At 47.2% G+C, this 15,311-nt stretch overlaps 4 protein-coding genes across 4 annotated transcripts; 2 read left to right on the top strand and 2 right to left on the bottom strand.

Moving 5' to 3' along the window:
- Positions 1-218: 218 nt before the first annotated feature.
- BJ212DRAFT_1447686 (RNA dependent RNA polymerase-domain-containing protein) lies at positions 219-3,638 on the top strand (the record flags this gene model as incomplete). The annotated part of the gene is made up of 8 exons (XM_041338434.1): positions 219-505; positions 555-1,026; positions 1,078-1,177; positions 1,233-2,069; positions 2,119-2,225; positions 2,366-2,465; positions 2,576-2,816; positions 2,918-3,638. The coding sequence occupies 8 exons, from the start codon at positions 219-221 to the stop codon at positions 3,636-3,638; spliced, it is 2,865 nt and encodes a 954-aa protein (XP_041191514.1).
- A 1,483-nt stretch (positions 3,639-5,121) lies between these two features.
- BJ212DRAFT_1578083 (uncharacterized protein) lies at positions 5,122-8,108 on the top strand. The gene is made up of 24 exons (XM_041342209.1): positions 5,122-5,262; positions 5,334-5,633; positions 5,685-5,744; positions 5,809-5,914; positions 5,972-6,050; positions 6,102-6,115; positions 6,166-6,264; positions 6,317-6,326; positions 6,381-6,398; positions 6,454-6,479; positions 6,526-6,551; positions 6,604-6,638; positions 6,693-6,717; positions 6,773-6,784; positions 6,849-6,864; positions 6,919-6,953; positions 7,010-7,118; positions 7,171-7,230; positions 7,280-7,307; positions 7,356-7,413; positions 7,469-7,493; positions 7,550-7,667; positions 7,724-7,774; positions 7,825-8,108. Exons 2-24 carry the CDS (start codon positions 5,522-5,524, stop codon positions 7,918-7,920), a joined length of 1,218 nt encoding a protein of 405 aa, XP_041191513.1. The 5' UTR covers positions 5,122-5,262; positions 5,334-5,521; the 3' UTR covers positions 7,921-8,108.
- A 61-nt stretch (positions 8,109-8,169) lies between these two features.
- Positions 8,170-10,788, bottom strand: BJ212DRAFT_1364241 (cytochrome P450). The gene is made up of 12 exons (XM_041336020.1): positions 10,228-10,788; positions 10,053-10,175; positions 9,874-10,002; positions 9,654-9,822; positions 9,518-9,601; positions 9,373-9,469; positions 9,199-9,322; positions 9,048-9,149; positions 8,988-8,999; positions 8,769-8,943; positions 8,495-8,717; positions 8,170-8,430 (listed from the first exon to the last, which is right to left on the bottom strand). The coding sequence occupies exons 1-12, from the start codon at positions 10,315-10,317 to the stop codon at positions 8,235-8,237; spliced, it is 1,524 nt and encodes a 507-aa protein (XP_041191512.1). The 5' UTR covers positions 10,318-10,788; the 3' UTR covers positions 8,170-8,234.
- Positions 10,789-12,629: 1,841 nt separating this feature from the next.
- Positions 12,630-15,111, bottom strand: BJ212DRAFT_1364234 (uncharacterized protein). The gene is made up of 10 exons (XM_041336019.1): positions 15,053-15,111; positions 14,650-15,009; positions 14,480-14,624; positions 14,221-14,423; positions 13,666-14,173; positions 13,326-13,607; positions 13,188-13,272; positions 13,080-13,137; positions 13,036-13,045; positions 12,630-12,983 (listed from the first exon to the last, which is right to left on the bottom strand). Exons 2-10 carry the CDS (start codon positions 14,667-14,669, stop codon positions 12,783-12,785), a joined length of 1,512 nt encoding a protein of 503 aa, XP_041191511.1. The 5' UTR covers positions 14,670-15,009; positions 15,053-15,111; the 3' UTR covers positions 12,630-12,782.
- Positions 15,112-15,311: the final 200 nt, after the last annotated feature.

Here is a 15,311-nt window from a genome sequence, read left to right as displayed (position 1 = left end):
AGTGATAGAGTCGGACAGTGATTCCGGGTCGGCACCGTCGACCGAACAATCTTCGCTGTTCTCGAGTCGCACGACCTTGATATCGTCTGTTGAACCCACTGGCCTGAAGCGCGCACCAGACTGGTCGCTGCCTACCCCACCAGCGGTTAAACGCAAAGTTGCCTCGTGCGCACCAGTTGTAAGTCATAAAATGCTCTTCCATCCAACGTGTTTTCACAATGCTGCAGGTGAACCTGCCACAAGTCGGAAAGTTCGGTGTCGAATTAAACATCGTTCACATTGCCCACTGCGAGAAGGCTCAGGAAGTCCTTGATCGACATAAACTTGCGTGGGGAACGATTTTCGAACTGGCACGAGGCGTCACTCGTGGCATGTGGACATTCCAAGACATGACGGAGCATCGTCTACAAAAACTTCAAGGTTCAAACGCTCAATCTGCCTGGAAAGTGGCTACCGTCATGGCAGACAAAGTGCCATCTGCGATAGGAGCATCATCAGAACTTTGGTATTGATTTCATTCGCCTCACAAATTGCCAGCTAAACGTATTTGAAAGGCTCGAATATGACCGGGAGCAGGTCGCGATTGTCGAAAACCAAGGTCGCGGTTTGGGAACTATGGGACAGTGGGAAGGAAAAGACCATTGGTACGGAGGGAAGATCCAGCAAGTTGCCCGTGTCGTAAAAGCTGGAACGTCTTTTAAATTCGAACTCGAGAAACCAGAAATTCGGAGATCACATCGATTCGCTCGTTTCTTGGGGTCTCGGCGCATCCTCCAAGTCCGCGTGCCAGATAACCTTACCTATGATAAAGTCGGCTCGGCACTTCGGGAATTCGTAATATCAAGTAAATTCGTGTTGTGTGGCCGCGTCTTCGTACCCTTCCATGCTAAGGAAGGGAGCATGTACCTTTTTGAAACGAACGAGAACATTGATCGCCAGACAAACCTTGGCGATGGCGACAGTCACAGACTGACACTCGACCAGTTCGTGAAATGGCACAACCCTCTGAGTTTGAATTGGAAACAGGTGACTACGTTTTTGTCCGCATTATACAGCTCTGATGCGCTCCTCGAGTAGCCCATTAGCAAGTGGTCTACACGATGGGCGCTCGGCCTATCGACGTCAGTGCCAACAATTGAATTCTCTCCAGGAAACATATTTTTCATCAGCGACCAACGTAGCATTTCCTCTAAATCCTGAGCTATGAGGCACTGACTGCTTGGGTATTGTAGATGCTGTGGACTGGGGCAAGGGAAAGCCCCCAGCCGAAAAAATCATGACTGATGGGTGTGGTTATATCAGCGGTGCGGCCTTGACGGCCATCATGCGAGTGATGAAGTATTCGAGTAGACCGACCGCCGTACAAGGACGCATTGCTGGTGCAAAGGGAATGTGGGTTCTGCACCCAGATCCCGCGCATCAAATCGCCGATGGACCGCCTACAATTTGGATACGTGATTCACAAAATAAGATCAATCTTGGCTCGCTACACAAGGTCGATAGCGCGCACAGGATTTTCGACCTCCTTGCGCCATCTCGGGTAACCGGGCCAAGCCGTCTGTCGAGCCAGACGCTCGTCAACTTGGCGCATGGCCGTGTTCCCCTGCCTGTTCTGAAGGATCTCATGGCAGATGGGCTTCACGAGGAAGTCCGTCAGCTGACTGAATGGAGTGGACCGGACAGCATGCTTATGGTCTGGCGAGCTGTGGAGCAAGCCGGCCGTGTTGTAACATCGAGGCTGCGGCGGCGCATTGCTGGCCAGGCACGAGCGCTTGGTCTTGGTCAACTCCGACCCAACGAAGAGCTCGCTGCCGGAATTGATGATAGCGACGATGTCGCAGTGAGCCCATCGCTGGGTAACTCGGTTAATCGGGGTCGCAATCCTTACAGTGGTGAACCGCTGACTCTACACGAGTCGGTTCTCGAACTCCTGCAGGCCGGTTTTCATCCTCTTAAGCTTGACCGACTTTTTTACAAACTTGAGTACGTGGTGACCCAAGTCCTCGACGACTACATTGAGAAATTCCACATTCCGGTCAAGGAATCCCTCGAAGCATATATCGTACCGGGCGAGTAGCTTCTTTCGTGGTCATTTTTTCTTAGCTCATCTTGCGGCAGATCCGTATGGGGTCCTCGAGGAAGGGGAAATACATTTTCGTTCTTCAGAACTCATCACCGACCCCGAAAGCGGTACCCAGATGGATACCGTGACAGGGTCAGTTTTGGTGAGTACTTTAGTTCATTGCAGTGAACTGTTCTGAGGTGTGGATAAACAGGTGTGGAGGAATCCCACAAGACTGCCCTCCGATGTTCAAAAGGTGAGGAAATCAATACCCCATCAGATGGCTTATCAAGCATGGATCAGGTCACTGCCATCAGCCACCCAAAATTGGCTAATTACTTCGATGTCATCGTGTTCCCTGTGAGAGGGGAGCGCTCGTTGGCGAGCTACTTGGGTGGAGGAGGTAGGCACCTGTTTCCATCCTCACTTATCACCTGACGTATTCATTCTGTAGATTATGACGGAGGTCAGTTTGCATCTTATATTTTTATCATTTAATAATTGCTTTCAAAGACACGGTCACGTTGGTCTGGTCCAAACGCCTTGTTGAAAGCTTCAATACCGCACCACTGTGTACGGCGCCTGCGGGTTTGAGCGACGACTTTGAGAGAGAAGTTGAACATGTTAAGGATTTTAACCGACGAGTATCCAAGCTCTCTGCAAAGGAGGCTCAAACCGCGTTCCAGAAGGTCCTCCTTCTTGGACTCGCAGAGACAAAAGTCGGATTATATTCGAAGTTCCATGACCTTGCTGTGTATGAGCGCGGCTATGCAAGTGCTGCCGCCATTCGACTGGCATACATGTGAGAATTTTCAGTTTATTGCTATGGAACTCGCCTCATGTTATGTGGTGCAGGTTCACTACCTGCCTTGATGCGAGCAAGACGGGGCTGCGGGTCAAAGCTCATGTCTTCGAGGAAGATCGCAAATCTTGTGGGAACCGCAAGCCTTATTACATGGTCGCTCTCGAACAGAAGACCGAGGGTCAAGCGGTATCGAAGCGCAAGGGCTCGACTCCATACATTCTTGATGCCCTTGTTGATGAGGGCCGTCGCCTCCGCGACGATTTCCTCAAACAATATTCCATCCTCCGGAGTTCTTCCACCAAGACGGCAGACCACGACCTCACCTCCCCTTACCTTTCTGCGTCTCGTAGGGCAACGCAAGCTTCGCACACGGGTTTTCACATTCTGCAAGACAACTTAAGCGCTGTCAAAGCCCATGTCCAGAGAGCATATGGGGATTGGCAAGCCGCCGTTGCTCTCCAGAAGAAGGCTTCGGAAGGGAGGGGGTCTTCGGATCCCAAGTCACAAGCGATCCAAAAATCGGTGCAACACTTTGCGCGGCGGCCAGAGGTTTTGTTTTTTTCTGACGAGGAACTCAAAATTATCATGGCATCCTACGCATACAATCTTAGCAGTGCATTCGGCTTCTCCGTTGCCTTCGCAGAGCTCTGCGCCATCAAGGCACGAGTTCAAGGTGCTGTGCTTTTTGCAGATAGGTTCGCAGAAGTGATGTGTATTCCTAACAATATTCTTCGAGCCCTTTCACAAGCACAGGATGACGTGGATGATTGAAATTTTGCGTCTTTGTCGGTCGTGATATATACTTCGCCATATAGCCCATATTTTTTCTTTTTTAATCTTTGTTCATTGTCCTGTGGGGTGGGACCCTATGATGGACACTACGTTGATTTGTCGTATAGCACATACTTGCCGTGACCATATCTTCATCCTACTATCTTTTCAATTCTCTCGATCTTACATGTATATGTTGGCCACTATCTTTGTACTACGTAACGACAATCGACACGCCCAAATTTTCCCATAGCGATTTCGAGCAGGCCATTGAAACGCAACAACGGGTATTTGCTGCGAAGTTGAGACGTTCGACATCGATATCTGCATCTCAACCCAAAAATTTCGACACAACATTGACCTCCACAAGGTCCATCTTCCGGTGGCGTACAGCAGAGTGTTCTATAGTTGAGTATGCGCAATTGCAGTGGTAACTCGTCGGTGTTGACGGATAAATATTTTGAGTGCTCCTCCAAACGAATTGAATCTCCTGCAGTCGATATCCCTTTCATTGATGAAGAATGCAGTAGTTTCTGAACTACTGGTGCCTCAGGCCTCAGACTTGACTGTTGTGTTGCAGATGCGATGGACCATCATCCATAACTCAAATCAGATAAAGAGAGCGCAAGGCATTTCATTGCGATCATCATACATTGCGCTGCAGTTATTGAGCGTCATAAACCGCGATAGGGCCTTAATGTGCATTTCCATCCGCCGACAGTGTACGGATGAGCCACTTGCAGGCGATGACCTTCCCCTTGGTGACTATGACGGGCGTAAAAACCATCAGATACCAGTGTCGAAGGGTGTCGAGCGTGTCATCCAAGGTTTGACTTAGCTTGTGGGAGCGGATTGACACATTGTGATTGGGGCAAATTGAATGGCAGTTGCGCCCGTCAGATGAGCACACCAAGTACCGCTTATTCGGTTAATCCCGAACCGGAAGGCACTGTTATCTATCTCTTCGTGCATGCTAGCTGCTAGCATTGTTTATGGCTCAGAATGCGGAAGCACGAAGCCTAGAACCATGAATCACTCACACCGATACGTAGCCCTCGGAGCACTAGCATCTCTAACTAGAAAGTCTATGTGGGACGAACTCGCTGTTAAATCGCTTTGTCGACAGAAGACACAGTTTAGCTGGGACGACCCCCGAGGCTTCCACTAGTATTGTTCGGTCGCAGCGATCAAGTTGCAGGAATAGCTCTTCTCCTTGCGTGCGATGTTGGCATAATAACAGGAGTCCAATGTAACGGCAATCGATCGATGATGTGGGAATATACAAGATCCAGAGTGGACAGCGACTGGTTGAACAGAAGATTTGATCTTGCTTCTCCCTACGAGAGACTAAGGGCAACACTGAGCGCTGAACGTTGAACACCGAACGACAGTTTTGTGATGGACTGATAGTAGTAATTCAAATTGCCAGTGATAGTGGCGCGATCATAGCAGGTGTTTTGATCTGTTTTATACGGTAGTGCTAGAGTGGCCGAGTACTACCGTGACCAACCGTACTACTAGGTACTAGTATCCCACAAGCAGCCAATCACCCCTGCATGCATAGCTGCCAGTTTATTTCTATCCTTGGTTGATTTGTTATCGCGGGTGTGAACTCAATCAGACGGTAAGTTGACCTTGGACTCGGCGCGCTGTAGCTATTCTCGGAGGCACATCATGACTTCTGAAGTTCTCCAGTTTACTCCAGCTTCTCACTCAATCGTGATCATGCAGCACGGACGCGAAACATTGTGACAAACCGCGGCACAGTAGCTGACCACCCAGTCTCCATAACCTCGAGGAGTGACTCGGAGGGACTGGAGCGTCTACAAAACTGTTAACTGGGTCAGACTCAAGTGCTAGTTGGACTGACGGTTATATTTAAGATGTCACGATGCGATCATCTCGTCAAAATACTCGGAAGTGGAGCTACGGCGCGCAAATATATCCAGGGGCTCTGCTGTCATGTACTGTTTCAAACAACGCATTATGCGGGAAGTTAGTTCTCCAATCACGTATTGTGCCTATGCAAGAACTTGATAATCGAAGTATATCCTATAGGGTCCATTCCTCCCAGAACGGAGCATGGCAAGAATCCGTCCTGTGTATGTATGTAACAACCTCTTTTGAATGCCCTGGGCTTCTTATAAGCTATATCGCGTGGATTGGACAGTTCAGGCGTCTTTCGCCGGTTCTTCCACTGCCCCGCTCATTATCTTTGCGATGAGTATTGGTCTAATTTACGGAGCCATGATGGTCGGTGGCCTGCTTGCCTTCGGGAGCGTGATCAATCTTGATGCCAAAGTATGATGTTTATCTAACGGAACTCCTCACAGCTTGTCAGGTTGCGTTAACATGCAATTCATCGTGTATTTCCGGGTCTATTTTCGCGAGAGTTGGCGTACTAAGTCATTGGTACGGAACTTTGTCTTATCAAGTCTGCACCTTTTTAATCATCTCACAAAGGTTATTGTGATATGGTACGTTCCAGTGTCGTGATGTATGCGAGACGAATGCCAATGGAATTCAGGCTACTTGACCTGTCTCATTCTGCACTCGTTGCAGTCGCCCTTTGGGATTCCATCATTGCGACCTATGGTGATCTTAGTAAAATTGACACAATCCCCTGGTATGCGTGGTGTCATCATTTACGATCAGCTGGAAAATTCATCGATTATCAGGTGTATTGGTGTGAGCAATCACGTTTTAGATGTTTCGTACTGGCATTAAAGCGGTTCCATATAGCCTACGATCGAGCTTACTGTGCGTTCTCACACGTATGGAGCTTCATAATGCTCACTACTGGAGTATTCGCCAGGCTTTGATTACTTTCCTCGTTCAAAGGTTAGCTATACCATATGAGGAAATATGGTTCTGACTCGAGCTTCAGCTTCTTTGCGTACCGAATCTATAAACGTTTCGTACATTTCTTTGGTTTTGCGTTTCACACACTGATGCCGCTAGGAAGTGCAAAATAAGAAGCTCAGCGTAGCGATTCCGATTGTAGGTTTTATGTTTGTGGTTTTGCTACTTCAGTGATGAGATTTCCGTTTGTAGGTTGCGCTCTCTTTTGCTCGTTTAAGTGGGTGCGCTTTAGCAATGCAATAATGTGAACTTATTCTGATGTCTCACTTCAGTCATGGCTAGCGGTAAGTCATGAAGTATCGCACATGTGATTCTTCTAAATCACGCGCTTTCTCAAAACTTCACCAGTCACAAATAGCGAGATGTAAGCAGGTGTTTAAAATCGGATTTGATAGCCACTAAAACATATTTTCTGCAGGCTCAAATTGAAATCATATACAACATTCTTTCAACGTAATTTCTCTCGTCTGCAGGTCGTGGGCAGCTTCGCAGTATTGACATTCGGATAGGATTTTCTTGGGTCTTCACTTTTGGCCTTTTGCTTTCAGTAATCGTGGATATCATGATCACAACTTTCCTGTGCTACTTCCTTCGCAAAAATCGACCAATGTTTACAGAGTAAGTCATTATATGGCCTTAGCAGTGTAGCTGGTGTTCACTCAGCTTGTAGTACTATGCGTATAATCGACACCCTGACATTCTGGACAATTCAGAATGGCTCGATGACCAGGTATGTCATCTAAGCGCAGGCCATAAACCATATCCTGACGCCACCTTAGTGCTGCGGCCATTGCAACATTGCTTTGCGTGAGCATCCCTAATGTTTGTTAAGTTTCGATCACTCAAATACCACAGTGGAAGATCATGCCTTCAAACCGCATATTCTTAGGTATTCACTTTGTTGTAGCAAAATGTAAGCCATTTTCAGATTATCGTGAACATATCTGATCTGGATATTGTTGGAGTAGTATATGCAAATTCACTTTTAGCAACGTGAGTCACACGTTTGACGCGGTATTTGTGGGCTGCAGTTTAATCTAGTGTCATAGCCTCAATGCTAGAAAGCAAATATGGAATGGAAAGCAATACACCCCTACAAACAATCAACCTATGCCAATCGTCTTTATGGAGCATGGACCTGATTCTTCGATCACGCAGCAGGGATCGGTAAGCACCATGGTCCATCACGGTGGAATGATATATTGCATCTTACACAACCACAGCTGCGAGTGAACACTCCCCAGCCGAAAGCAGTACATCAGCGGGGGAAATTGGTGTGTAACTTTGCCACATATTTTAAACATGACCTTTCTGATTGTCATAGATACAAGTAAATGTTGAACAGATTGTGGAGTCCAAGGGCGATGGTTGTATGGAGATGGATATGACAGACTGTGACATGAAAGATAGCCCAGTCTGATGTTCTGTAGTTCTACCATCAGTACTGATGACACCCTCATGATCATTCACGACATGTATTTGATAATTAACTATGCTATCTTACCTTACTTAACATGCGTACCCATCTATTCTCATTTACTATATGCAGCCCCTGAGTTGCATCAGTAGCGTAGTAGTCAGCCAATTAAAATCGTTTATCGTTTACCATCGTGTACCTACCAATGTTAACCTGGAAGTTTCTACGTATCCTTCATCAAGGACTTCAAGTCATCAACCTAATTTTCCATATCATGCAAACCCTCGGATTTCAAAAACTAATGACGTTAGCTACATCTAATAATCAGTGCTATCACTTATAGGCTGCCGTCTTCTATATGAGACATGCGCAGATAGATTCGGTACGACTCCCTCCCCAAATATGAAGTTTGGCGGACGCGATGTCCATCCATCGCCAATTCTAATGTCGTAGGTAGATACCATATACGCAAACATGACTTTCAGCTGGTAAGTGAGCAAGAAACGTCCAGGACTGAATATAACAATTGTGATTTGAGTGTCAAAACCTCAAGAGTCGATGGTGATCTTTCACTTACCACAAATGTTTCCCGTAACCAAAAAACAACCACTGGGGTGTGATAGTGGTCATTTTGAGTTCTGGATTGTCCGAAAACCTGAAAGGTCTGAATTCGTCGGGGGCCTCATATGCTGTGCTGTCATGGTGAAATGGCGGCAAAGACACCGCTACGGTACAATCCTTGGGGAGGAATGTGCCATCGGAGAGCGAGAAATCATGCGTCGCCTGCCTAAAGAATCCCACTGGCAAATAGTTCATAGCATAGTCGCAGGCAAGTTTAGATGAAAACGCACAAGATGATACGCCATTGATCCTGGCGCTCTCCCTCAGGAAACTGTCTATCTTGCTCATCTTCGCTACGGACTGTATATTCCAGCCATCAAGTTGTACGATGGGGTCAACTTCATCCCGCAATGCCTGCGCAACCTCAGGGTTTGTGGCTAAATGATATAGGGCATGGGTAAAGGTCTGCAGACAAGTTAATGATCGTTGGGCTCTGAAGTATTTCTTACATTTGAGGGTGTCTGGGGTGTGCTGTCAGATAAACCGTTAGGAAAGATATCAACACATACAGATGCAACCGCAATGGTGAAACCAAGCAGACGGGTCGTAAGGTTTCTCAACAAACTATCTTCACCTGCAGATCGCCTTACGAGTCGCGCGAGGAAGTCGATCTACGGGGAACGCAGTCAGCGAATTGGTACGCAGCAGCAAATTTCATACCTTCTGCTGGTTTGGAACAGAATATTCGTCCACTTCGCCCATGCAAGCCTCCACTGCAGGACCCAACAACATAGTCGCACGATCAACATTTGCCTTGAGGTTGCTAGCCATTCTCACAAAGAATCTGAACTCGTTCTGAGTTTTCATTTTCATTTGTGTCTTTGTGTGACCTACGGGAATGTCCATGATGGCACAAGACGTCTGATCACACTCGATATCGCCACATCCTTGTGAATCTTGGCCACTAAGGAACACCACTCGGAGTTGCGGCCTGCAAAACATAGTGGGAATCTCGAACGGGACAAACCGTATCACATACATAGGGGATAGCCAACAAAGAATCGTTGCCATGTCTGCACCATTATTCGACTTACGGTGCCCAAAGCGGGGATAGAGGTCCAATCTGCTTGATGTTATTCATCGCATCGTCAACTGTAGGTCACTTGCATCCTCACCATCACCCTCATTTCCTAAAACGTTCTCGAGAGACGCGAGCAACTCGTCTTGAACTTCGCCACAGATTTTGGTTGCATTTCTAGCAATATGACTCTTGAGTAGTTCGGCAAGAAGATCATGATCTGGACTGCCGACGTTAATCTCTAATGTATCGTCAACACCCATGATCTCAAGAGCTGTGTCAATAGTTGTTAGCTGAAGAGACGACAAGGGTCTCACATCTTTCATAGCCTCGCGAAATGAAAGGTCTTCTTCCGCGGCATTCGCAATTTCCACCATGTGCTGAGGATCACTGAAAACTACCGTCCAGCGCAACATAGTTGCGACCTTAAACGGCCTATTACCATACTAGTATTGTGCGTCATTTGCAAGCCGAGATGGATGAGAAATGGATATACCTTTTCGTAACCCTCCTTGAGGACACCTGGTGCGTCTACAAGGAATCTGAATGCGCCTACGTAAAAGTTGCTGAAACAACGAGACGGGCCGAAGGAGCAGCCAACAGTCGGGAAATCATCTAACTGTACAGACAGCATCAGCTTGACAACTCCAGTAAAATATAGGACTGCCTGCATTTTGGGCCCTGTGTCTTTTGGAAAAGAACACCAGAGCAGGGATGACTCCCGAAGTCAGTAGAAGGATGATTCTAGGTGAGTGACACATGAGAGGAGTTCAGGACATCACTCATCTAAGGTTTAAGAATAACATTCATTGTATGGGATCAATAACCCGGTGGAAACAATTGTCGTAAGGGAGATAACTTTGATCTCCTTTGGAAAGGAAAGAGCTTCAAATGCATCAGATAAGTATAGGACGCGAACAGACTACCCTCCGTTTCGATGCGCGCGTTTCACTGTCCTGGATACGAGCCGGTTACTAAAGTCATTAATTCCGGCTGGAGCCTGGAGGGGGCCGAAAAGGAAGACTTATCTATCAGGATATCATCGCATGATAACGTAGCTTCAAAACTTGTGGCTGGAGACGCAAGAGCAGGTAACGGTAATACAGTATGCACCGCGAAAGATGTATTTTGCAGAAGTTTTCAACACTCTGCCGAGAGGGGGTTCTAGACGTTCGAAGTTATACCTTAAAGCGTTTCATTGAAGTTCCACGCATCAATGCGTGGAGCAGAAGTTGGGAGCGATCGATTCCGCGCATAATCAATGTTAATATTGAATATTGAACTTTGACCTGGTCCTAGTATGATCCGGACTTCGAATTCCTGCAGCTTATTACACAGATCTCTGGATGAACCGGCTTGCACCTTAAATTTCTCATAATAGCATCGTAACGGCGCTCGGTCACGCCAGTCCACAACAACAGAAGTGTATTTTGCGAAAAACACGGGGCACTGTGGAGCATTTGCGGTAGATAGATAATCGTTGTCAGTCAAGTCGTAAGTATGAGTCAACGAGGACAACGCTCAAAGTTTTGCAACGACAGCCCATCAGAACACGGCACCCGGTAATTAATAAGGGAAATGATTTCCACGCACCAACGACAGACGGGCCGACGGCATTGAGACCCTTTCCTACCCTCTTCCACTGAAGTCCGTGTATATCGAGGATTCCAAGTTTCCCAACATATCTGCTTTCCTATTGGTATTAGAGGCCGATCATGCTCCACCACTGTTGGACCCTCGTTACTCGTGTATACACTAAAGCTGTACCATGCGGGCAGCAGAGCTTTGTAAACAGCGGCTTTAGTACTACCATTCTACAGAATGCGCACACGGCGAACATGTCGTTGGCCTGACGGTGTACAATTTAGGTGACTCATTTCCCTTGTATCCATTATCAATTTGAAACATAAGATAACGCCATGAGACCGCTACCTGCCTCATGCAGATGTTTAATCTGCGATTGTAAGCTTTCCAGTCACTTGTGCTTACGCTTCCGCGAATAGCACACGATCATCACATTGGACGTAGAACTTGGGTGAGAGATTCGATGACCACTGCCAGTACAGCTCGCACGCACAACCCCTAGCTTATCCATTGACCTCATCTACCTGTTTATGAGTAGGGTGCCGACCATAATGCGACAGCTCATTATCGCTGCATGTGTAAAATACACGGAACCTCGTCGTCTGCGTATTGCGCTGCAATCATGACTCATTTCCCTTGTATCTAGTACTTATTATCAATTTGAAAGATAAGATAACGCCATGAGGCCGCTGCTCGCCCCATGCAGGTGTTTAATATACGATTGTAAGCAACTCAGTCACTTGTGCTTACACTTCCGCGAATAACAAATGGTCGTCACGACGTAGAATTTGGCAGCTTGGGTGAGAGATGACCAACCTACCACTACCGGTACAACTCACGCGCACGACCCTCCAACTTATCTATTAACCTCATCTACTACCTTTTATGAGTAGGGTGCCGACCATAGTGCGACAGCTCATCGTTGCATGTGTAAAATACACCGAACCTCGTCGTCTGCGTATTACGCTACAATCGCCTGTCGGAAGGCGTTATGCCCTACCTCGCACACACCGTGTGAATGCTAGCATATCTTCTGCATGTAGGCGAAGACGGTGGCGCTCTCAGCATTCATTGGATGGAATTTAGAATGGAACTAGACAATGAAGCGGGGACACGTGAAGCACAGTGAACAACCAATGCCGGTATCGGTGCGGACGTGTATTGGCACACATGGTTCCAAAATTGCTCCCAATTTCAAGTTATCGACTTCCCTCGTCCAGCTGAATAATAATTTGCTGGGATGTAGTACTTTAAAATGGACGTCAACGAACGATATTTGTCTATATATAACAGCGAGCTCCGCATATCTTCGCACAGCCCCTCGGGTTCGGTGATCCATGATCCATGATCCAGAACCTAGCGTATTAGGTATTAACTCAGGAGTTCAATTAACATTCGCGCCTGGAGGTTAATTCGTAACTCAGTGGTGTGACATATGGTAAGCCAAACAAGTAAGTATAGTACTACATAGTCCTAGCTATCAACATGGGTCAATTATTAATCGAGGTTAACCTGTATCTAATTGCTGGGAGTAAGGAGATAAGAGAGTCAATAAGGCATTGTGAAAAGTAATGATCGTAAGCATATGTCCAATGAATATCATACAGTGTCAGCGTTTGAAAGTTCAATGCTCTCAAGTATCTCAGACGTTAACCAGAACCCATCCCGTGGCGGCACCAAACGCGCCCACAGCTAAAGCGCTCGTCATGCCAACGAGACTGCCACTCCACAGCTTAACGGGGCTGGCGCCATTAAAGTTGATATACGTGGGCGTCGGCGTACCGCCAGAACCGTTAAATCCATCTCCCCCAGTTCCACCACCAGTTAAGTTGGCGCCATTGGGCTAAAAAAAATGATGGTCAAGGCGAACTACGTAGCTTGAGGCTGCGACTTACTCCAATAGGTCTCGAGTTATCCGTGAATGCGCAATCCGAAGGACTGACACAGGCACGACCCGGCAATGGGATCCCAGAAAGGCGTTGAGCAGTTGGCAGGCACTACAGAACATCTTCAGCGGAGGGTAATAAGTAACAGTAAAATTAGTTACATCTGTATCTCATCTGTTGGCCCGTTGGGACTTGCTGCGGCGGGTTTGGGTTTGAAGGCGACACCTCCACTTGCGGGCAACCATACTAATTCGCCGATTAAGTCTAAATGAGTACCACGCTAAGCACAGGCAACTTACGCAAGTGAAGAAAGGGAAGTCGGGGAAGTCACACTCTTCCAGGAGACCAGCTTCGTTCTGAGGAATACCATTGCAGATTTTCAGAGACGGGTCAACCTGGGGAGTCGGGCACTTCAAAGGCTCAAAGGAATCGAGTTCTGAGACGGGTACAGGGTTCCGGACCCAAGCAAGAAGCTGCTCGTTCGAAACGATCCAGACATCCTGCTGCATCTGAACCCAATCCAGGTATTCATTTATCATCTGGATCGTGCTGTTTGGAGGGTCAACACCGGGATACGTGGTCTATATATAAGTACAACATTAGCCAATATTGGGATATTATTGAACAGAAATAACCTGCCGAAAGATGAATGGGATGGGTGTAGAGACCAATTGGTTGCCTATTACCAGTGTAATGAGCTGTAAATGTATTTTGCATGTACTCAAATGTGGCAGTGTCATTAACGGAACTGGCCCCGTTGGCAGTATCTAGCCAGGGGTCCATGAGGTGCGGTCCGTCAACCCCGAGGTTGTCAAAGAAAGCATACATAGGGATCTCCCAAAGACCAGGAATTTTAGGCAGGCCCTTACATATACCCTCGACAGTCAGACAGTCATTTGCAAGGCCATTGTCAAGCGTGTAAGGCCAGTACGCATCGGTACCTGGGTCTGTGACAGGAATTGAGGAGGCGGAGGAAGAATCATAAGTAAAATCAACGTTCGCAAGGAGCTGCAAAGTCTGAGCGGTATAGTTCAAGTAAGGAGCACGAAAACCTTGAATGGCATCGAGCGGGATACCAGCAAGTGCATTGAGAGCAATAATGTTTCCGTTGATCTCATCCGCCGGAGGTGAACCAACATGCGTCATCCTAAAACCAATGATCAAATGCACCAAGGACTAGAATGATGTACATACGTATGATCAGCAATTTCGTTTCCAGCTACGTACCAATCGGTGACGAGCGTATAGTTGGTATAGTTGAGAGACGTGAAGTAGGTCATCTTGATAGGGCAACCGTTCGGATTCTTCCGTTGAGCAAGGAACTGATTGACAGAGTCGATAGTATAGGACTGAATAGCATCGTCGGCAGTGAAGACAACGAATTGCGGAACGTCCGACTGGAGCCCACCCGTCAGAAGTGACACATGGCGAAAAAAATAGGTCAACAACATACGGGAGAGAGACCGCCTGGGGGACTCGTGCTAGCACAATTGCAATTGGGCAACTGGCATTGGGTAGGGTCGCACGAGTAACCAGCGGCAGATGAACTGCTGGTTGGGCCAGATATGGAGCCGTCTTGAGCGGTTACCACCTGGCACCTGCAGTGCTATACCAAGCACTGACAGCAGCGCAAAAATCCGCATCTCTCTGAACAAAGGAGATGGACCAGCAGTACTGGTGTGATCAACGAATGGAAAGAGAAAAGAGCGAAAATGCAAGGAAACGTGCTAGTGGTGAAGTAACTTATATAAATTTCGGCGGGGAGGCGAAAAAGAATTCAACTAGATGACAAATATTTCGTTAACGCTACCATATTGCCTTTTACCGTTCGTCCTTGTGCGATGCGAAGACCAGGGACGTAATGAACCGCTGGGAGTGCCCATACTTGTTGTTGCACCTGCAGATCATCATCGAGGTTTGACATGAAGAAATAATGATCCGTTCCCGGGCTGTTTGTAGACAAAGCTTATTATAGCAAAAAACACTTGGCACGGGGATAGTAATTAACCTCCCGCGAAAGTCATGCATGTCACTCACTGCGTCGCTGCAGGTTTTCAGAGAAGCTCAGGCTGGGATTCTGCTGAGATGTGCCATTCAGATCTACAGTTGAACACACTGCAATCTGCACACCTGGGCAAGTCGTCGAATTATCCTCAGGCGGACTATTAATAGATCACAAGTTCGCTGAGTTATGTAAGGACCAGTGGTTAAACATCACGTGATGCGTGTCTTTGAAATGATGTTGTAAAATTTTGTTGTCTTTTCTCAAACGCACTCAAGTCAAA

The sequence above is a fragment of the Suillus subaureus genome (assembly GCF_016647635.1).
Source record: "Suillus subaureus strain MN1 chromosome Unknown BJ212scaffold_22, whole genome shotgun sequence".
Classification (NCBI taxonomy): Eukaryota; Fungi; Basidiomycota; class Agaricomycetes; order Boletales; family Suillaceae; genus Suillus; species Suillus subaureus.
The sequence above is the reverse complement of the archived record's forward strand: the minus strand, read 5'-3'. Positions and strand labels throughout refer to the sequence as shown.

Coding starts and splice junctions, on each gene's coding strand:
- BJ212DRAFT_1578083 (XM_041342209.1), top strand. CDS start 5,522: ATGTCACGATGCGATCATCTCGTCAAAATACTCGGAAGTGGAGCTACG. Junction 6,954..7,009: donor ATATACAACATTCTTTCAAC/GTAATTTCTCTC, acceptor ACATTCGGATAG/GATTTTCTTGGGTCTTCACT. Junction 7,414..7,468: donor TCACTTTGTTGTAGCAAAAT/GTAAGCCATTTT, acceptor TTGTTGGAGTAG/TATATGCAAATTCACTTTTA.
- BJ212DRAFT_1364241 (XM_041336020.1), bottom strand. CDS start 10,317: ATGTGTCACTCACCTAGAATCATCCTTCTACTGACTTCGGGAGTCATC. Junction 9,323..9,372: donor GTGCCATCATGGACATTCCC/GTAGGTCACACA, acceptor GAACGAGTTCAG/ATTCTTTGTGAGAATGGCTA. Junction 8,431..8,494: donor GGTTACGGGAAACATTTGTG/GTAAGTGAAAGA, acceptor TGTTATATTCAG/TCCTGGACGTTTCTTGCTCA.
- BJ212DRAFT_1364234 (XM_041336019.1), bottom strand. CDS start 14,669: ATGCGGATTTTTGCGCTGCT. Junction 14,625..14,649: donor ATGCGGATTTTTGCGCTGCT/GTCAGTGCTTGG, acceptor ATAGCACTGCAG/GTGCCAGGTGGTAACCGCTC. Junction 13,138..13,187: donor CCAACAGATGAGATACAGAT/GTAACTAATTTT, acceptor GATGTTCTGTAG/TGCCTGCCAACTGCTCAACG.